General features: G+C 39.4%; 1 protein-coding gene across 4 annotated transcripts in view; it reads left to right on the top strand.

Moving 5' to 3' along the window:
* LOC101159104 (uncharacterized) overlaps positions 1–17,796 on the top strand; it is a 29,061-nt gene extending 11,265 nt beyond the window's left edge. Inside the window, exons 3-10 of one of the 4 annotated variants that reach the window (XR_013657364.1) lie at positions 49–10,543; positions 10,745–11,065; positions 11,384–11,467; positions 12,011–12,097; positions 12,184–12,212; positions 16,326–16,400; positions 16,565–17,387; positions 17,564–17,796. Coding sequence is in view for 3 of the 4 variants with exons in the window: in XM_078950156.1 (XP_078806282.1) it covers positions 10,483–10,543; positions 10,745–11,065; positions 11,384–11,467; positions 12,011–12,097; positions 12,184–12,212; positions 16,326–16,400; positions 16,565–16,666 (759 nt within the window). In the remaining variant the exon portion in view is untranslated. Of the gene's footprint in view, positions 1–48; positions 10,544–10,744; positions 11,066–11,383; positions 11,468–12,010; positions 12,098–12,183; positions 12,213–16,325; positions 16,401–16,564 lie in introns of all 4 variants that reach the window. The other 3 variants (XM_078950158.1, XM_078950156.1, XM_078950157.1) reach the window with 3 other exon arrangements.
* Positions 17,797–22,711: the final 4,915 nt, after the last annotated feature.

Genomic DNA, 22,711 nt, shown 5'->3' with positions numbered 1-22,711 from the left:
ATAAAGCAGATCAAAGAGTCAGAGTGATCAGTTCTGTGTTTTTCTCAGGAGCAGAATGATGAAGAAGTTTTTGAAGACCTTCCTGCTTCTCTTTAACTCCATTGATGAGCTCATGCTTTTTGTCAACTTGTCCTGTCCAACAGCTGAGCAAACAGATGAGAGCTGAAGGCCTCTTGTGTTGAACATATTTTACTGTAACAACATGGGGTTATGTGTCTTCTGACACAGCAGAGGTATGTCTTAATAAACCCATTTTGTAATCCCTGCGTGGAGAGCCAGCACCCGAGGAACATGGCCGCAACTGCCGAGGGCCTGGTACCCCCTACCAGGGATGGAGTAGGGGACAGTTATTATCTAGGTTACATAAGAGATTGTATGTTTTGGAGAGAGTTGTAGTCACTGAAAATTAACTTGTTCTGGTAGTTCTAGGTCATTGTCTTTGTATTTAAACTTTTTAGTAATTATAGATTTAAGTTGCTGATGTTCCAAGAAGTTATTTATAAAGTAGAACATGGAGACAGAGTGATCAGTTCTGTTTCTCACAGGAGCAGAATGATGAAGAAGTCTTTGAAGACCTGCCTGCTTCTCTTTAAATCCATTGATGACCACAAACAAAGATTTCTCTACTGCAAAGTTCAACAAAAGCTGCTAAGTCAACTTCTTCCAAATTCTGCTTCTGAAAATGAGAATTTTAGATCATAACAGAAATAAAATCAGAGGCAAATTGTTACATTCCTTTAATAAAACAATAATATAAAAAACTAAAGAATAGAAAAAACATGCTTGCACACACTTGTTATGTATTTGAAATAAATGTAAGAATAATTTGTTTCTCAATTTTAAAATATGTTTGTTGTGTTTTTTTGTTAGTTTTTGTTTTATTACATGGAGGCTAGTAAAGTCAAACCCAGGAGCAGGAAAACTCAAACAAATCCAGTTAAAAAAAATATTTAACTGGAAAACCAACAAAGATCTAAATACACAGGATGCTCCGACACAGAACTGAAAAAGGACACCTCCTTAATTAATTAGAGCAAATGAAACAACTCAAGGCAGCTGTGACCATCTCCAGAAGACAATGGGCTGGTCCAGGAGAAGTCACAGCTGAAAGAAAACAATTAAAAATCCCAGAAATTAAACCACAGGAGGCAAACCATTACATCCCCCCTCTCACAAAGACTGGCTCCCAGACAGACTAGGAGGTTGGTCCCGATGGAAGCAATATTTATAAGATTCTGGTCTAGGATGAAACACTTTGGGTCCCACTGAGTATCCACACGACCAACGAGTCAACAAGGTAACAGATGCCCCAATCAACCCTCCTGGAGGGAAGGAGATGACTGACTAAATATAGGCCGGACCCCCATCCCAAGAAATGGTGTTCTGGAGGAGATGCTGGAGCTGGATGAAGAGGGCTTTCATGGGATTCAGCTTACACATGTAAAAGTCAGAGTGGATCTGCTGATTGCTGGGAAGGTCCAGTTTGACAGCAATGGGATTGATATTGTTGATGATGGGAAACAGACCAATATTCAGTGGTGGACAAAATTGTTGGTACCCCTCAGTTATAGAAAGAAAGTCCACAATGCTGACTGACATGACTTGAAACATTCAAAAGTAACAATAAATTAAAATTTTTTGAAAAATATATAATCCAAACAAAAATTACTTTTGAGTTGTTGATTAACATAAGTATTAAAAAAACAACTAATGAAATAGGGCTGGACAAAAGTGAAGTACCCATAACTTAATATTTTGTTGCACAACCTTTTGAGGCAATCACTGAAATTAAACGGTTTCTGTATTTGTCAATGAGACTCTGTCGACAGAGAGAATGCAACTTCTCTGTATCACCTTTCCCTAGCACATCAGTGGAAAAGGGAGGCAGAATCTGTCTCCCACCATGTATTCAGGATCAGCTGTCCTACAATTGTTAGCCACAGTGGTGAACCTTTCCTGATTCTCCAACAGCAGATGTCAACACCTAGTCCAGAAATGTCGGCAGCACCTCACATGTGGTGCAGTGTCTAAGAGGGAAGCTGACTATTACTGGTGGGAAAGAGGAGGTGCTGGTAACTGCGGGTTCCTTGAAAAAGGGAAATATCTGGTTGAGTTTATAAGTTAGTTGTGGGAATACTCCTCCCAGGGCAGCTAAGAACACCAAGCACACGGGTTATTGGCACACATGGCTCGTAACGTTGTCTCGAAATCCTTGGTTTAAACACTTTACCTTGCTGTTGACTTGGGGTTGGAAACCAGAACTCAGGCTGACTTTGATCCAAAGGATTTTGTAGAACCCTCTCCAGAATGTGGCAACAAACTGTGGTGCTCAATCCAAAGCGATTATTCATAGAAGGGAATATAAACAAAACATATGGTTGGTAATAAATACAGTCATCTCCTTGGCTGATGGCAGCTTCCAAAAGGGCACTGCATTAACTAATTGTGTAATCTGTCTATTATGGTCATGGTAACTGTGTTGCCTTTTTAAGTTAATTCCATGGCAAGATGGGATCAAGGTCTGGAGGCCAAAGGTTGATGTCACAGTAATCCAACAGGCAGCATCCTAGGTACATTAACACTGGCACACACGGGACAGGAGATAAAAGCCTTTATGTCCAAGGACATGGTCGGCCACCAAAACCGTTGGTGCAACGGTGCAACGGTGAAACGACCACCACGTGGTCCTTGTTACTCCAGGATGATAAGCCAGGTTAGAAGAGGGATCCCACTTAAGGACTGTATGACAAAGTTGAGAGGGAACTAACAAGCATTCGGCAGGAGACCAAGCCTCCTCAACTTCCTCCTCTTGCTGGGACTGGCGTGACAGAGGGTCTGGCTTGACCGTCTTGGGGGCCAGACATTTTGAAAGGGGGAAATTCTTAGTTCTTTGTGAGTTCTTATGATCCGTTCACACCAGGAACGGTTGTTGAGCCCCTTCCAACCAGTGACGCCACTCCTCCAGGACTTATCTGACTCCCAGCAGCTCTCTTTTTCCTTGTCGTAGTTTTTCTCTGCAGGAGTGAGCTTGCGGGAGATACACTTTATGCACAGGGATGGACTTTGTTATCAGACGTTCTCTGTGACAAAACAGCCCCCACTCCAGACTCATACGGTAAAAAAAATTTCAGTTTCGATTTTTCAGTGGTAAAAAATCGACTTTGTTTAATCCATAAAAGTCATGAAAAGAGCTGGAAACCCCGCTAGCATTGAGCTAGCTAGCATGCTAACACGGGAGAACAATGGTGATAGTTTGTCATGCAACATCTAACTTTCTAACATCTTTTTTCACTAGAAGCTACTGGTAGAGCTCCTCATCTGACTGACTGCGTTGGCGTCCTCTGGTTAAATAAAGTACAAGTTTGATCGTTTAATATAGTAAAAGATTTGAAAAACATGAAAAACTTCCCGGCACATTCTAAACTGGTCTGTTGACGTAAGACTCGGTGTTATTCGGCAGCCAATGAGCTTCTGGATATCAGGGATGTCCCGCCTCCCTTCCCGTTGACTGACATGTCGCTGTTTTACGTGTCGACAGGTTTTAGAATCAAAACCGCAAAAAATGAAAGCGCAACGCAAAAAATAAAAGCGCAACTCAAAAAGACAATTTCAAAATAAAACTACAACTCAAAAACAGGATTTCAGAAAGGCGAGGCAACAAATCGCCAGCTGAGAAATAGGATTATGCTTTGGGTTATAGCTTTTGGTTGCAAATTGTGGGTTTTGGTTTTGGTTCTCTATGCATTTTGATTGACAGATTTGGGGTTTTGATGCACGGTTTTACTGTTTTGATGCGCAATACTTTAGGCGTTAATTTGACACCATAAATGTGTCCCTGGCAGAATGTCCATGGATGTCACCTCCCCTGTGACTGCCATGGACATTCTGCCAGGGATGGAACCCTCTACACATGGATAAAAACATTTTCATTCAACCATTGTTTAATCAGGTAAGCAATTAAGAACATGTTTGTATTTACAAAAAAGACCAGGGAAGGGGAGAAATAGAAAAGGTAGATAAAAGCACATCACAATGAATACAAAAATTTGTATCAAGGACACGATTATGTCAAAGATAATCCTGGAAAATATACATTGGGTAAATAATATTTTAGCTAAAACGTGCAGGAATCAGTCTGTACATTAATTAAAAGATTTTAAAAAGCTGAGATAGATACAAATGTGCTTAGTTTTGGTACTATCTGAAGATCATTCCAGTCTTTCGCAGCTGCATTTTGGAAAGATAACTCTCCATATTTTGATTTTTTTTTGAGGAACATTAAGCATTATAAGCTGGCCTGTATGGAAGCGATTTTGTAATATAATAAAAATCAAAAGCCAAACCAGAAATGGTTTCAAAATTAAAATGAAAAAGCAATCCACCAAAATGCTTTTTCTTTTTCTACTTCAACACAGCTTTTTCTGTCACTTAATTAATATGATAAAGAAAATGGTATTTCACATTATATTTTCAAAAAGTTATCTGGTAAACGTGTAGCAAAATTCATTTAAAAATGTCTCTTTTTCATTATGAAAAATTCCTAAAAATAAACAAAGTGGATTTCTGACCAACTTTTTGTTGTAGTCGGACAATAAGGTCATGATTAGTCAGTACAGAAAGTTTGGTGACTGTTGTTTCAGTATCTGCAGCACTTTTGACCACTTTAATTTTGATTCCTATCTCTATAAAAATGTGAAAAATATATGCAATAAAATGTAAGAGATGGACTTTCTCACAAAATATTTATTATAGCATGAATATGCTGACATGTTTTCATTACCAGTTCACATAAATGTAGACATTTTTTTGCTTTGTAAAAGATGATTGATTTTTATAGAATAGTTTCACAGAGGTTGCACTTTGTTGACGGTCCCTTGGCAGCCGGCTCACTGCATGTTTGCATTTACACCTCAAAGAGAACATTTTTGATCAAAAGGCAAGAAAAAAGATTCTTTATAAATGCATTTGTAGTTCACTCTCTGTGTTAATACAAAAGGATTGAGATACTTGCTGTCACATTTGAACGTTTATCAGAAGAGTCATTGAGGCTGGAAATCCGAATCTATCAATATCTTTCTAACTTTACCGAACTCCTGCTCGCTCATATTTTTTAAAAATCTGTGCGGTCAGTGCTTTTTTCTTCGCTGCAAGGACCCGAAAGACGGATAATATGTGCTAAAAACATTAGCCGTGAAGGTACTTAAAACTCCGAACAGGCAATGAGCATCTTGGATGTAAATATTTGGTAATTACATCATCTTTTATTTTGTTCTGGACCCCACTGGAAACACAAATTCATATAATGGTTTAGAGTTTCTCAGATCTGCGTAGCAGCACTTCCGCCATTTGGAGAAATGCTGCTACGTAGTCCTGAGAAGCTGTGTAAAATCATCAGAAGTTCACGACCATCACAAAGCCCTCTTCTCTGCCGCCAACACAAAGCTACACTGCTCCTATCATGTGTCTCTTAGCAGCCGGACACACGGAGATAGCACTGACGTCATCGCCCCATCTTTCCTCTGGAAATGCTAAGGAATTGAATTGGAATTGAATTGTGCGACACTGTTCGCAGGGTGGATGTTAAAATGAAAATGCAATCCCCTCTTTGCATTTTCCTTTTAATTATGACATAGAATAAGCGGTTTTTAAGTAGAAAAGGACAAAGCATTTTGGCAGATTGCTTTTTCATTTTAATTTGGAGTCATTTGATGCAGTTTCATTGTAAAAATGAAAATGCATTTCTGGTTTTTATTTTTATTTTTAATTTTGCTACAGAATCACATAGGGCTGAGCATGTGCTATAGGGAGTCAAAGAGGGTTGTTGCTTCTGAAGTGAAGATTTAGGAGCTGATTTGTGTATGATTTCACCATAGTCAAGCATTGGTGGGATTGTCAGTGGGACCAAGATTTTTCTTGCAGAAAAAGTGATGGATGTCCATATGCGATAAAGAAAGCCAAGTTTAGACTTGATTTTTATTACATTATTATGTGATGTGAAAATGAAAGACGACCATCCCAACTAGGTGCTCAGATATTTGTATTCAGGAACCTGTTCAAGAATAGTCCCACTTGAGGTGGTGATGTTTGGAAATGTACAAGATTGAAAATTTGCTTTTTCCGTCAAACCACGTGGCTTTAGTTTTGTTTGTATTCTACACAAACATTAAGGAAGACAAAGATTCCTGAATTGAGTTAAAACTCTCTTGAAGTGGTGGTGCTACTGCCTCTGGGGATGGGCCTGACATAAAAAATTGTGTCGTCTGCATGAAGATGAATGGATAACCCACTTGTTACTGCATAGAATAGATTTTTGTAGAGTGAGAACAAGGAAGGCCCTAGGATAGATCCATGTGGTACTCCATGGGTAACAGGGAGAGATTGTGACATACAAGGTCTGATTTTAGTAGATACTATGATCTGTCTGAAAGATTTTTATTAAACCAGTCAAATGAGTTATTATTCACACCAATTCCTGTCAGTTTAATTTATAGAACAGCATTAACTTCCGTATCAAATGTGTTGGCCAGATTTATAAATACTGCTGCACAGGACATTTCTTTTAATCTAAGTCGAGAGTTATGTAATTGAAGACTTTCAACACAGCTGTGATACAGCCCTGACCTGGTTGAAAGCCAGACTGCGTTGCAGTGATTGTGTTATTTTGATGAAGAAAAATCTTTAAGTTGTTTTTGTCACGGTTTGATTTCTTTGCATTTGTTTTTGTTTCTCCTTTTATTCTGTCATGTTTTGAGTTTCAGTTTCCTGTTTTATTTTGAAAGGTTTCCTGTATTGTTCTTTCAAGTTTTGCTTTTGGTCCGCATCTGTCCTGCAATTTCCACCTGTTCTTGTTTGTGTTTATGTATTTAAGTCCCATCTTTCCCTGCCTCCTGTGCTGGTCCATGGTCTGATGTTTCCCCAGTTCCTGTGTATTTCAAGTTTTTCTACTTTGGCTTTCCCGATTAAGCAGTGGTTTTTGGTTTGTTTTTGTAATTAAAGATCTTGTTCCCCTGGAACCTCCTGCCTCCTCCTCTCTGCGCCTGGATGCTCCCTCAACCCCCCGTCGTGAAAGATTTGGAGTTGTCTCACTGTTTTCCAAAAAATGTTTAGGGTTAGTTCCATTCAGGGTAAACTTGTTTTTAAAAGACCAAGATTTAGTATTTCTAATGGCTTGTGTCGGTTTTTACCTTATTTGTCTGAAAGCCTGCCAGTTGCATACATTTTTGATCTTTTAGCCTTATGTCAAGCAGCTTTTTTATTTTTTTGCCGTACTAGTGATACAAGTTCATTATGAAACCAAGGACTATTGCTTTTTTTACCTTGGAAAAGTGTGTGTCCATGCTTACCATGTCTGTTTCAGTGTGTGCTGAAACCATCTTTTCATTAACTTGTAAAAGTTCACTCCTTTTGACATTCCTTGAGATAAATCCGTGGGTGCACAGCCAGACCTCCTTTCCCAGGGGTGTGAAGACATCGGTTCTTTGTCTGCAGTATCTGTTAGGGAGGTTGTGCTGAGAAAAGCAAATCTTGTCATGAACAAGATAAGAACCATCTGCCTGAGCGAAGGAAGTGACTCCAAGGCCTCTCCAAATATGGACCGAAGGAAGTGGGCAGTCCAGCTGTCGACGGCTCTATGCTCCTGGGGTGAGGGATCCAGCAGCAGCACGATAAAAACTTTCTGTTCAGAAGCGCCTTTGTTCTCTCTCTCTTCGTTTTTCTCTGTCTACAAGTCAGACATACGTAATTCATGTGCATTGCAGACTTCGAAGTTTGAGGACCCAGATATATCTGTTTAACTTTGTTTTAGAAACTCTGTCAGGGAAATAAAAATTAGTTAATCTTTACTCTCCTGAATCCCTGTCATTCCTCCTCGATGCATGAACACGTTTAGGAAAAACTGCAAGATGAACAGATTTTTTCCTACACCACCTATCTCGATCAGAAAGAAATTTCAATCCGAACGAGTCTGATCGGGGCAGAGTATTTTAGTAGACGCATTTTTCTTCCAATCAGGCGTTCTTTCTGATTACTTTTGTCCATGTAAACACAGCTAATGACTTACTCATCTCATCCGTAATGATGGTGCGAGGTTGTCTTGCTCTCCCTCCTGAACCTCCTCCTCTCTCTTGTTGAACGCCTCTTCCTTGTTGGCCTCCTCCTTTCCCTCTTCCGATTGGTACTCCTCTTCCTCGTTTGCCTGCTCCTCTCCGTTGTTTGCCTTCTCCTCTTCCTCCTCTGATTTGAACTCCTCTTCCTCGTTGGCCTGCTCCTCTTCCTACATGGCCAGCTCTTCTCCTTCAAATTCCTCTTCCCCTGACTCTGCCTTCAACCATTGTGTTTGTTTGGAATCTTCATCAAACTGTGCACTCTGAACTTGCTTTTCTACATGTGGTCACAGCATTAGCAACTGCGTCCTCAATTTTGAGTCCTTGTGTGTAATGAATGGCGCCAGGTTTGTTCATTGTGTTCAAATATTGCTGACTGTGGCAAGCATTCTGCATCACACGAGCAGAGTTCTTTTGCAACTTGTGTTTCAGCAAAGAAAAACATGTTAAGATTTATGAGACAGGAAGATTGTGTTTAGTGAAACGTGTTTTCATGTGAAAGGCGTTTATGATATTTGAAAAAGGTGGCTAGATTTAGTAAATGTGTTTAGACAACTGGTCATTTGGTTTAGGGAACTGGCTTTTGTGTTTTTGCATTTGAGAAAAATCCTTTTTGGGGTCACAGGCTTGCTGGAGCCCATTCCACCCAGTGTTAATTCAAGATGGGGTACATCATGGATGTTTTCCCAGTCGATTGCAGGGCCACAGAGATATACTACTCTGACACTTTTTCTAGCACTTTTTAGAGTCATCATTTAACCTACAAACCATATTTTTTGACTAAACCCACAATTGCATTTGGAGAACATGCAGACTCTGTGCAGGAAAGTCCCTGCTGGGATTGAGCAAGAGTTCTTGCTGTGACGCAAGAGTGCTAACGACTACACCACAGTGCAGGTCAGACTAAAAACTCCCACAGTAAAAGAAAAAACACACACACAGGAATTAACATAAAAACATTAACATAAAAACCCATAACAACCAAAAAGCGGAAAACTTTCTCATTTTAACAATTTAAAACAATTTTTAAATCACATTGAGGGAAAAGTTTAATGAAAAAAAAGAAACTATACTTACTAAAATAGAGAAGCAGATCAGACTTTTATTTTGTTGTTTGGGTGACAAAAGGAGAATTAGTTCCTCCTTTGTCTTACCTCCCACGTCTTATTTCTCCTAAAGCTTTATTTCCTCCTTTAAACACTTGACTAATCTTTTTTTTCAGAACTCTGGTTTCATATTTTTTTAAACCTTTTAGAACACCCAAAATTATTTTTGGAATGACTTCCTTGTCTGTTCACCCAGAGGAACTCGAAACTGCTCAAGACTTCATATTTAATGGTTAAAATCCAATTTTCCTTAAGAAACCTTTCACTTCCAAAATCTTTTTTCATTTAAGGATATGTTGAATATACATATATAGTTGATTATTTGTCTCTTCCTGCTGTGGGTCCTTGGCCAAGACCCTTCACGTTTATGCCTACCTCTTAGACCTTGTGAAATAATGAAACATGTCATGTCAGTTGTTGCCCAGCCAAACAATGTCTGCGTCAGCTGCTTGGGAAACAGAGCACTCTAATGGAAAGTGATCTACTGGAAAAAGACGGAAATGGACTAGATGTAAAAATCAAGGTTCTGTTGGAAAGTTCCCACTCAGGAAAAATCTGCTCAGAGATGTGGAGTGAATGGAAGCTTCGAAGCCCATAATCCAGGCTTTTTACAAAGCAACCAGTACCTCAATCTTCCAGCATCATCAATCAGCAACTGCCATCATAACTAGAGATTGAAGAAGTACAACACACAGGGAACACCACGATAGAGCCGGCTTCCATGCTGGGTTTGGTTTTCTCCCCTTTGCTCTCATGAACGAGCATCTTTATAATTATTGAAGTTAAAGTATGTAGCAGTTCATAGCTTTAGTGATGCTTCATTTTCATTTTCTAAGAGACTTTCAGGTGGCACGTTACTTAACTGTTGGGTTTTTTTATCAGAGTTACCTTGTGTCCATTTTAGCCATGATCTTATCTTTCTGATAAGATATTATATATTGAGGCTATAATCTCTTTTTTTGTCTGGGAGTTTGATCAAACCACCTCCCTGATGTGATGTTGATGTTCTGCCTCCTCCACAGCAAATTACGAAACTGACTTCAAGTCAGTTATAGTTAGTTTGGACAAAAATGTAGTTTTAAAAGGTTTTGTTTGAAGCTGTGAAAAAAAAGAAAAAAAAAAGAAGTAATAAAACTCTGAAGTGACTTGAAGGAAGAAACACTAACCACAGGAAACGGATGTATTTCTGTCCAGAGTGTGGGTTGTTGTTGACTTCAGCCTCTGACAGAAAACACTGAGAGAAGAAGAGACAGAGAAGAGCAGAGGAGAGAACAATGTTTGACTTCACATCACTTCACTTCCCTCTGTTTCTGACATGGATGCTCACATTTACAGGTAAGAAACATGACAGAGATTCAAACATGACCTTTCTGAAAGCATGGAACATGACTTGTTGTGTTCTTAATGCTAATGACAGCAGGCTGCTAACCACATTGACTTCAGTGTATTCTTTACACATGCATGTTAAATGTCTAAGATGTTCATCAAAAGGATCAACAGAACATGTTTGTGTTTCTCTCTTTCTCTAAACTGTAGACGCTCAAACATTTTCACAGAAGACTGTCAGAGTTGGAGATGAAGTCACTTTGAAATGTGAAAATGCAAATGATTTCAGTGATGGATGTTCCAGGATCACCTGGTTGTACAGTAATTCAGGACAAACATTTTCCCTGTTTGAACTCGGGAAGATTCACAAAGATGCTGGATCTAGATCAGACAGACTGAATCTTGCAAAGAAATGTTCTCTGGTGATAAAGAAGATCACAGATGAAGATGCTGGAATTTACAACTGCAGACAGTTCAGCATATCAGGACAACTTGAAACAGATTTTCAGGTTGAACTGAACGTTATAAAGAGTAAGTTTTGATTTTAATATTTGAAGTTTTAAGTTTGTGAATATAAGATGGAAATATACATCAATTTATATGCTGACAAATATGAGGACTTCTATTGTTTGATCTTTTCTAGTTTAAACATCTAAATGTGAAATTATTCAAACTCAGTTTAAGAAACGTGAACAGTGTGTGAAACAGTTTTCAGAGTTTTTTATAGTTTCTCCATTACATCAGAGGACACTTATTTCATCAAACTTCTGCTTTCTCGTAGATTATGTACGGTCTGCCAAAAAAGACCTAAACTAAGATTCACACCATCTTCTGCTTTTATATTTGCAGCTGAATCCACAACAACAGAATCAGTTCTGCAAACTATAAAACCATCAACTGCAACAGATCATCTCTCTGAAACTGGTATATCAGGTATGAATACAAAGGGAGCAAAAAGAAGAGAAATTTATAGTGACTATATTAAAAAACCAGAGAAACCTTCAAGGCAGGATGCTTTCTTTGCTTGTTTATTTTTAGTGTTTGAAACATGTAAGGTCTGGATTTTCTTAACTTGCGTGATTTTATTGATTCAAAATTGTTCAGATCTGGAGCTTCTGAGGCTGCTGCTTTAAATATTCTTAAAACTCATCCGTATAAATGACTTGTTTCCAAAGTTTGATGTGTCATAATGTGACTGCATTTATTTTGCGTGTCACTCCTCTGTTTTTGCTTTGGTTTTTCCCAATGGTTTTTATGTTTTGTTGTTGGTTTTGTGTTTACCTGTACAGTCCTTTTGTCAACAACATTTTTCAAAAAGTGTTTTATGAATAAACTTATGGCTGCAGCTTATGGTGGTTACAAACGACACAACTGCTTTAACTTGAACAGACTTAACAATCCAATGAAATGCTGTGGAGAAAAGAGCTGTAACTTTTTCTAACTTTTCCTTGAATGTTTTCTCTGTTGATGCTCCAGACATGACAGCAGTGATCACTGCAGCTGTAATTGTTGCAGCATGCTTAATAGTTGTTGTCATGTTGTTGGGATGGAGGAGGATTAAAGGTGAGAACATTCCTGCTGCTGAAAACAGAAGATTATTTTAGAAGAATTTCTGATTCTGAATTTAAATCTGACTTTTCTTTCTGCAGAACGAAAAACACAGATTGAGGATAATATGGTGAGTTTTTGACCTAAATACTGACATCTTGGACTCCTAGTGATTTTTCAGCGGCCATTGTTCCAAACTGTATTTCATGATTCTGCTGCACCACACAGAGAGTTTGACCTTTTCTGTTATTTGTGTAAGTATTAGAGTAAATATTTAATGTGGAGGACATCCTCAAAAGTTTACATCATCAACCGGTTAGGCCACAAGAGGGTGGTAAGGCAGCTAATAATAGGAATGGTTTTCCAGAGGTTCTTGCTGCCTGTACTGTAGTACTGAGCTTAGCACGCCAACCTTGCACTGACAAAGCCCGGGATCTAACCCCGCCTGGGACCGTTTTGTGTGAAGTTTGCATGTTCTCCAAGTGCCTGATCTTTTGTGGACACTCCATTTTCCCCCCACTGTCCAAAAACATGTTTCACAGGTGAATTGGTGTCTAAAATGCCCCTAGGTGAGCATGTGAGTGTAAGGCCCTGCACAATACTGGCAACCTGTTCAAGATGTGCCTTTGCCCAACAAGTTGGATTGGCTCCAGCGACTCTGATTCCAAAAGGGATTCAGCCGAATTAATGGATGGGTTTTCACAAAAACTCCTCCAGCTTTCTCTAGCTATACCTTCAGCATCCTCCTCACTTAGAAAATCTGTGTACTTGAGTAATATTTGATTCACTAAATTGACAACAAAAGTCAATCAGGTAATCATAAACATAATAACCAACATGTCTACTACGTTAAGCCGGTTTTATTGAAACAAATTCTCAATTATCTCCTTGACCTCTGCTTTGCTGGACACAGCAATAGTCAAAGCCATCAGATCAGAAATCTAAGTATTTCCAACAGAGGTCTAGGCTTTGACTGAAGCTATAACTGTTATACATAGACAAAATATTCAGGCTAACAACTACATTCATGCTTTATTACTTGTAAGACACATTATTCTTCAAAGTACTTCAATTTGTTTTAGCCGACTTGCAAAAAATACGATTAGATCAAATAATAAAAAACAAGAAAGAAAACAATGACAGAGTTAAAAAGAGTTAGTTTATGAACACACACGCACACACCAGGAGGATGGTGGTCACATTGGAGCCTGTCTCCCGCCATGACTTGGGTTGGATGGGCCGGCGGCTGGTGTAGATGCGAATGGGGTGTGTACGGGGGGGGGATGGGGAGATTGGTTACTCCAGATCTGGCGACTCACTTTCTGTGGGCTGGGGGAGTTTATAACATATAAGCTGGGGGGCCCTAGATCACTATACTGGGCTACCCCCAAAAATGTGCCATCGTGCTTAATGCAACTGAGCGCTGTCCTCTTGTTCACCGTCCTAGTTGTTGGTGTCCATCCCCCCCCCCCCCTGGCCTCTTCCCCCTGTTGGTCTTGGGGCTGACGGGGGTACAGTGTGGGCTGGTCAAAGATAGCTCTTGCTTGCTTTTGGGGTTGGGGCTTCTCATCCAGGCACCCGTGTATGTCTCTTGTGGTCGATCTGGGCCTGGGACACCTAGTTCAGGGGTCAACAATCTGTACCTCTCAAAGAGCCATTTGGATCCCACTGAGATGAAAGCACAGGGAGCCGCAACACTAGATGTGTTAGAAAAAATGTTTTTGCCGATATATCGCGATAGTGCATTTAGTACTTGTATTGATTCAAAATACTGTCAGGATATTTATTTAATTATTAAATTAAATTGATTTTTTTTATTATTTATGAGCGTGATGTTTCCTTTGATCGTTTGTCCATTTTGCCACAACCTTGAATAGACCCAGAGTTAAGATGAGTAAAATGATGGGAACAAATTCACTTTGATGCAGACTTATTTTCTATTTTTTTTCTTTAAATCCAGTAAACCCAATGAATTATATTAATTTTAAGGATGACAATTGTTTTTTGTAAGGAAGCAGCTGTTAGTTTTTTGCGGGTCTGGAATCATAAGTGGTGTGTCTAAGCCCCGCCCCCGCCTCTCTACCTGTTTGTTGTTTTCCCCCGCGTGCACGCTGGAGGGGGGGCTCCAGCATGTTCTACACAGACAACGCAACATACGGTCATCGTAGCAGCAAGGTGACAGGATAGTAGGAGCATCCTAACGCAAATTTAATTATTTGGTTTTAGTCCAGGGGGAAAAAATGCTTTTTTGGGGGCGTTCATGTTTCCCTTACGAGATCGCCATTGACTGTCTTTCCAGAAAAACATTCCATCCCATAACAGACTCTGGTCAGCGTTCACAGCTGCAGACACGCCCCCTCCGCGCGTTCACGCTGCTCTCTTCTTCCTGCCCGCTCGCACTACCTGACGGTGTTAAAGGCACCACGACAATCTGAGAATATGATAGTTATTTTACAAAAACACAGAGAGCCGCAGCACAATGATGAAAGAGCTGCATGCGGCTCCGGAGCCGCCGGTTGCTGACCCCTGACCTAGGGGAAGAGGCAGGTCCCTGCATGGCTGGGGCCCCTGCCCTTGCGCGCTCTCTATTCCCTTTGGCCCTCGGCTTGGGGACTGTAGTGGTGTGACCTCCCGCTCCGTTCCCATGGTGGGGGTCTACTACGCTTGTGGGTGGTTGCTCCTGGGCATCTGTCTGTCTGCCGTGTGATGGTGTGTATACGTGTGTGTATGAGCATCAATGCATCTATTGTAAGTTTGATATGACACCCATCCCATGACCTTGTATTATCACCCCCCCCCCCCCCCCCCCCCATCCTGTCCGACTGGCTAAAACTCAATAAGTACACATCTGTAACAAAATGGGTTTATTTTAAGACACTTGAAGACTAACAAACAACCCTGATTGTAAAAACAAAACATGTCCATCACAAGAGGCAGTCAGCTGCAACCTGTGTGTTCATTTGCTGGACAAAAAAAAAAAAAAATATATAGAGTTGAAAACAAGTTTTGTTTGTTTTGTCCCGACTATTTTTCTCACTACTAACTTAAAAGTCAGATAAAAGATGGGTTTCTTCAAAAGATTCCTCTTATATCAACTGCATTTTACTGGGACTAAAGTCTTTTTAAAAAAGTGATTCTGTTTCTGTTACATCTGTGTTGTTTCTCTTAATGAAAGCACAGTTCTGAGTGTCATGAAGGTGCAGTGTGGAGGTATATTAGTGTTTTGTGATGTGAAATAAGCTCTGTCCTCCTCTCCATCAAACAGTGCAAACTAACATTTATCATCTTGTGTTCTTCATGTGACCTCAGAGAAAAAAACAAAAACCTCTTCACCCAGGAAATAATCATATAAACTCATTCATTCATTTTCTTAACCGCTTTATCCCTTTCGGGGTCACGGGGCTGCCGGAGCCTATCCCGGCCACTTGTGGGCGAAGGCAGGGGGGACACCCTGAACAAGTCGCCAGTTTGTTGCAGGGTAGAATGTCCTCACTCACACACACACCCATTCACTCCTGCACTCACACCTATGGTCAATTTAGAGTTGCCAATTAACCTATGAATCTATAAACTTCTTTTTTTAAACATTGATGGCATTCTCATTAAACTAACAAGAAACAGACGTTCTCTGTCAGCTCAAGAATGCATAACTCTCTCGGTCTTGAAGGATCCTCCAAAATTCCCTAAAGAAACAGCAGACATGGACCTATTTCCCAGATTTACAGAGAGTACTTTGCATGTTTTGGTAAAACCAAATTCATCGTTATGTGGAAAGCCCCTCCATAATTTTGAGGAGACACAAGTGTTCTCCTGGAACAGTTGGATTGAACACCTCACATTACACCCTCTGGTTATTTTCATCCAGTCTGGGTGTCACTTTTAATCTGATCCAGAGCTTCTCTGTGATTCCTGACACAGCAGACATGTGACCATCAGCTTTCATCACGTGGTCAAAACCTGAAAAGCATTGTTGTGAGTTCTGACTACAGACATCAGGATGAAAGGGACAGACAAACCTCCTCTGCTGCTCCTCAATCTTCCTGCTCCATTGTTCACCATCCCAGAATAAAACTTGGTAGGATGAAGAACAGCTTTGTTAGAGTTCTCCAGCACAGTGAGACACACAGGAAAGTGTTGTCTGCTTCTTGGAAACTCATACAAATCATCATGTGTAGAAATATGATCATCCAGCTGTGAGAAAGTCAGAGCAGAAAGTTCATGTTCCTCCTCCGACTGTCTTCAGCTGCAGACTCCTCCACAAGATGTTGGTTCCTACGCCTCCATCAGATTCTCCAGGAACACCAACAACAGGCGGCAGGTAAGCTGTGAGACTGCAATGAGGATTTAGTGAGGATCTTATAACTGAAACATCAGTCTGTCCGAAGTGTTGTTGCTGCACATCAACTAAAGACGGGACATTACTGTGGCTGTAGATGCTTGTGGATAAGGTCTACAGTTGGTTCTCTATTGTTTGTCTCCCAGGTTGTGGACAAAGACGATGAAGGAGATGCAGTGACCTACAGCACTGTCAAAGTGTCCTCTTCTTCTGCTCACGTCCACACTGATCCCATCAGCCTCCATTAAACCAACAGATGAGAGTCACAGCAAATGTTCCTCCTGAGGCTTTGTTGTGTTAGAATCCTGCATTCAGATCTTGAAGATCATGTTTTTATGGAAGCTGGACTTTCACTTCACATCTGTTCATTTTAACATTTATATGTACAGTACACCCCCTATATTTGCAGGGGTGAGGGACCAGAGACACCCACAAATTTGCAGAATCCACGAATACCGAGAACCACCCACCCCACACCCTCAGCGGCCAAAGCATGTCCATCACCGATGAGACATTGCTCAACGTAAAGATTTTAAGTTTTTTATTCAGAGCAATAGACTGTACTGTAGCAATCCTTTTTAATGCACATTAGGAGTGTCACTTTGAGCCCTAAAACCAGGAGACTGTGCTTCCTCCTTCTTCGTTATCCGGCTCCTCTTCCTCATTGTGTGGCTCCTCTGATCTGAACTCCTCTTCCTTGTTGGCCGGCCCCTTTTCCTCGTTGTTCGGAAACTCTTCCTCATTGGCCAACTCCTCTTCCTCCTTTGATTTGAACTCCTCTTCCTCGTTGGCCTGCACCTCATTGCCAGCTCTCCACCCTCAAATTCCTCTTCCCCTGCCTTCATCCATTGTGTTTGTTTGGAATCTTCATCAAATTGTGCATTCTAAACTTGCTTTTCTACATGTGGTCACAGCATTAGCAACAAGTGTCTTCAGTTTTGAGTCGATGTGTGTAATGAATGACGCCATGTGTGTTTATTGTGGGGGGTCGGCAACCCAAAATGTTGAAAGAGCCAAATTGGACGAAAAAAACAAAAAACAAATATGTCTGGAGCCGCAAAATATTAAAAGCCCTATTTAAGCCTTATAATGAAGGCAACACATGCAATATGTATCTATATTAGCTATATTAGCCATGACGCCAGGTGTGTTCATTGTGTTCAAATATTGCTGACTGTGGCAAGCATTTTGCATCACATGAGCTTTCATTTAAGAATATGAGCAAAATTATTTTGCAACTTGTGTTTTAGTAAAGAAAAACATGTTAAGATTTATGAGAATGGAGGATTGTGTTTTGTGAAATGTGTTTTCATGTGAAATGTGTTCATGATATTGGAAAAAAGTGGCTAGATTTAGTAAATGTGTTTAGACAACTGCATTTGGTTTAGAGGATTGGCTTTTGTGTTTTACCATTTGAGGAAAACTGTAATATAAAATAAACGAAAAATTGAATTTTAATGCAAATCACAACTAGCAGAAGATTAAATTGAAATAAATACATTAGCCCTTTCTTAAGGTTTAATCCAAAAATGTGAATGGAATAAGCTGCCTTGACCAAAAGATCAGAAACCAACCTTATTGGACATTTGGATTATAAACAGATAAAAACATTCAGGAAGTGCAGTAATTTGAGCAATAATCCTGGTGCTATGTGTTTCACCCTAAAATCTGATTCAACAGACAAAAAATGTATGAGGCTTAATATTTTTAATTTTTCTTGTTGTAGTATTGTAGTATTATTGTAGTATGAATGAAGAGTGAATGAGTAATGGACACAATATAAGTGCTTTGAGTGTCTGGAAAAGGGCAGATAAATCCAATCCATTTTTATTTAACAAAACATCCATTAAAATAATAAGTATATTAACAAGTAAAAAAATAAAAAATAATTGTCTGTCTTTGTGGTGGTTGAAGAAAATGTAGTCAAAGCTGTGAAGACAAAGAAAGAAATTGAAGACTAACTATTAAAGTTTAATTCAAGCTAGAAAGACGGAATTACCAGGAATTCTGTATCTGTAGAAACTTGCCAAAATTGTTTTCTATTACACAATGTAACAAATTACCAACAATTCAGTTTTCTAGTATGCTGATAAAAATTCTACTGTATGCACCAAAGTTAGCCAAAAATATGTCTCCAATTTGATATGACACAAACCCAAAGACTGATAAGATGATAAAAGAAGTTACTCTCCAGGTCTGCCACACCCAGACATTTTTGTCATTAAGGTGTGGATCATTTCATAATCGTTCATTCTGTTTTAAAGCAGAACCACACTGACTCAGGCCTGCATGAATAACCTGAGGCTCACACTGGGACGCTCCTATAATACCAGTGAAAAGCATCATCCCAGACTCTGGACAGTCCTTAAAGAAGCATTTCTATTATTACTGATAGAAGGCCGGTTCCACAATGGTGCGGTCTAGTTCCTACTCGGCTGGTTTAGTTTTAACTGCAATGAACTTCTGAGTGGCGTTTATACTTTTCAAGTGACTCGATCATCTCCAGGATTTAATTTGAACCAAAACGGCATCCTGCTCATTCACGCGCTGAAGCAGAGGAGAGTGGCGTGTTCGTCCACTGAGGCGATACAGAAATGAAAAAAGAGGTGAAATGCATTCTCTAGTTTTTGGCTGCTTAGGTCAGTTTCCACACGCTTAGCTGTGGGATTGGAATATAAAACAATTATGAACCTTACTATTTAGAGTGATTGTTACACAAACTCTCAAAGAGAAAAACAAAACAAAAACAAAAAAACCCACAACATTTATTAAGGCAGTGGTCTCCAACCCTTTTACCGATTTAATGCTTGCCATTTAATATTTTTTAGCTTCCCGTTTCTGAAAAACCTATTTTCCACGTCAAAATGCTACTACAAGAAATGTAGTTTAAAAAGCCATCTGGATTTGGTGAAGGAAAAATTGTTGATTTGAAAAAGTTGTCTAGGATTTGTCAAAATTCTGTAAAAAATTAACACTAAAGTATTTTGTTTTTTTGTTTATGCCATTATAACATTGAGAACTCAACCTAGCCTCTAACATCTTTCAGAGTAAAAAGATATTTCCTTTTTTTTGTCTGCAAATACCTTCTTTTATTTTTCTTTGAAGTTGGAGGCTTAATTCGGTTTTCTCACTGGTTCTTTTCTACCTAAAGAAACTTTCCAAATGTGTTTTTTTTTTCAGAAGCTTTTGAGCCTTTTAGATTTTAACTCGGTGGTCTGAGCAGCTGCTTAAAGTCATGTGACGCATCAAGACAGATGGATGTGGTGAACAGAATCCGGTAGTATTCCAAAATGAAACAAATGAAATGAATAAAACAAAGAAAAAAAATGGATGATTGTGACTGAGGCTGAGTCACCTGTCAAATTTGATAGGTGACTCCGCCTCAGACACAATCATCTGTTTTTATACATGTCACATCACTACCATCTGATGACAACTCTGACGAAGATAGAAGACATCCATTGAAACATGTCAGGTATGTGGAAGAAAACACAACCGTGCATGATACTAGAAGAACCGAAGAAGTCAGTGAACTAATGGCAGTATGTCGGATACACAGAGCAGCAAGACACTCTGGATTATTAAAGTGGCTCCATCTACTGTCCATTCAGCAAAACTGATTATCAAATCATGTCCATCGGTTGTGCAGTGATGCGATCAGGTCATTTAAATCCTGACTGCCACACGACTATGGCTGGTGCCACCACTTCCATTCACAACAGTTCTGCATCGTCTTTTGTTTTGGGAATTTATTATTCTCACCTTTTTCAACTTTAATTTCAACAAGCTCTTCATGGGAGTCTAAAAGGAGGGGCATCGAACGCCACATCTGTATCTTCCTGAGTCTGACATCTGCAGCCTGTTGATGGTTATCCTTAATGCTCCTCCATGATAGCTGATGCTGTATCTTCCCCGTTGAGCTGTGCTGGAGCCAGTTTTGATGAGTGCATTAGTTTTGCACTCTTCTTTGCATAAATATTTGGAGCCACTCTGGAGCCGTCACTGCTGCATAGATGGGGATCTCTATATCAAACATTAGTGTGAGGCATGTGAGATTCTGTTAACAAAAGCTGAAAACAAGAATACATTTTTTTAAATTTTACTTTTTCAAAACATTATTAAAAAATACACTTCTAAATAGAATAGGTTTAAGTTTTTATGTGAAATGTAAAAGTCAAGGTAGACTCCAGTTTTCCAAATCCCAAAATCCACTAAAATTTATCAAAAAAAAAAAAACATTTGTTAAATCAGTCTACATTAGCAGTGTCGTTATTAACATTAATAGCATCTGGCATTTGCATTTACAGTTGAAACTCACATTTCCTTGGTTAAAAAAGTAGAAGGATACATGTACTAAGATAATCCCTGCCCTACTTGTAGTCCTTTCAATTCTTAATGTTGACATTTATGATGCTTAATGAGTAATGCTGACTGAGTGTCTTTGCAGTTTGCCTTGTGGTGACGCCCACTGACACATCAGGAAAACCATTTACTATCTTACTGCAAAACATAGTTCCTGTTCTAAAGGTTCTTCTTATCCAAATATTCAAAGAACAAACTTCAACATACACACATTTTTAAACACCGGTTTGAACAGAACACAATTCTTTACAAATGTAGTCAGGACTATCAACATTGTTGAACATACAAAGTGAAAAAACACCAAAAAAAATAAAAAAAACTTTTTTATTAAAAACTATGTCACTGATCTGGAGAATTAGCAACAGGCTGAACACAATGGATATTTATTGCACAATCTTACGCTCATAATAGTGTAACATAAATCACTGAAACTAAGACATTTTCAAATAAAGTTCAACTGTTTACACAATGGTACATTTGAACTATTAAGTATTTTTACAAAATCCTGTAATAATGTATTTGAGCCAGGCTGCATGGTGAAGTAGTGGTTAGTGGCCTCACCTCATAGTAAGAAGGCCCTGTTTGCTCGTAGGGGTGGGCAACTGCCGGGGTCTTTGGGTATCGACCCCAATACCAAATAATTGCAGGTCTAGTATTGCCAATTCAGTTATTTTTCTCTTGAAATGTCTCATTATGGAATAATTTTGGAAATACACAATTTTTATTATTATTTTTTTTTATATTCACAGGGGAAATCTTTTGACAAATAAAAATATTTATCAACTAATTATAGATAATAAAGCACTTTGAGGACCACTGCTTTACAGGGTTCAGGGTTGACTCGCCATCTTGTTTCATCCCGCACATGGATTTCGAAAAGGAATCAGCTTTATTTGGGTCAACTCTAATGGCCTATCGTACCAACAATACACTCAAATAAGCAAAATAAAATGCCAGTACAAATAAATAAAAGTAAGATTGTTTTTTGTTTTAACAGAACATTTTCAAGTTATGCAGCACCTAATGGCATGTGGCCTTAGTCTGCCATTTTGAGCAATTGACAAGTAAACAATTTTTATATATCAAATGAAGAAGAAGAAGCAAAAGCTTTATTAATCCCAAAGAAAATTAAACAGCAGTCAGCTGCTGGCATTCAACACACAATAAAATAAACAATAAAAAGAATAAAGCCATCAATAATGAGATCTATTGAGGCTCTGCCTTTCTCTCCTTTGGGTACCACCCATTGGCGTCAACCTAGAGTCAGCCTCGGCAGCGTGTCTGCAGTTCACCCAAAACAAACATCTGAACTTTTGCAAAGATGGATTTGCATATTGTGCATAAAATATTTTGCTAAGCACTGCTAGCTCCGCAGAGAAAGAGCGGTATATGTTAGCCTGGGGGCGGTGCTGGCAGCGCAAACTCTTCCTGGAAGGGGCTGTTCCTCACTTTATGATGTCACAATGTGAGAACTTGGGAGGTTTTGATGTGTGAATGGATCAAGATAGTCACTTGAGTGGACAGTACTGTTGAGAATTGTGAGTGAGGTGCGGTAAGGGGGTTCCATCTGAAGACCACTTTCTTCTCCACCATTTTAAGTGGGTTCAACTCCAGGTGGTTCTGGCTGCACCAGAGGAGTACCTATTCCACTTCTTCTGTATATGCAGACTCATTGTCGTCCTGGATGAGCCCAATAACTGTGGTGTCGTCTGCAAACTTCAGGAGTTTCACAGAGGGGGCTGCTGATGTGCAGTCATTGGTATGGAGCAGGGGTCGGGAAACTTTTTGGCCGAGAGAGCCAAGAACGCCAAATATTTCTAAATATAATTTCGAAAGAGCCATACAATAATGTAGCGCTCCTTTTCCACACCGATGCGCAGAGACTTCACCTCTTTTAATGTTCTTTATTCTGGTCACTGTAGGCCGTAACA

Source organism: Oryzias latipes, chromosome 7 (assembly GCF_053564925.1).
Source record: "Oryzias latipes strain Hd-rR chromosome 7, Olatipes_Hd-rR_3.1".
NCBI lineage: Eukaryota > Metazoa > Chordata > Actinopteri > Beloniformes > Adrianichthyidae > Oryzias > Oryzias latipes.
This window is presented reverse-complemented; position numbering and strand designations above follow the sequence as displayed.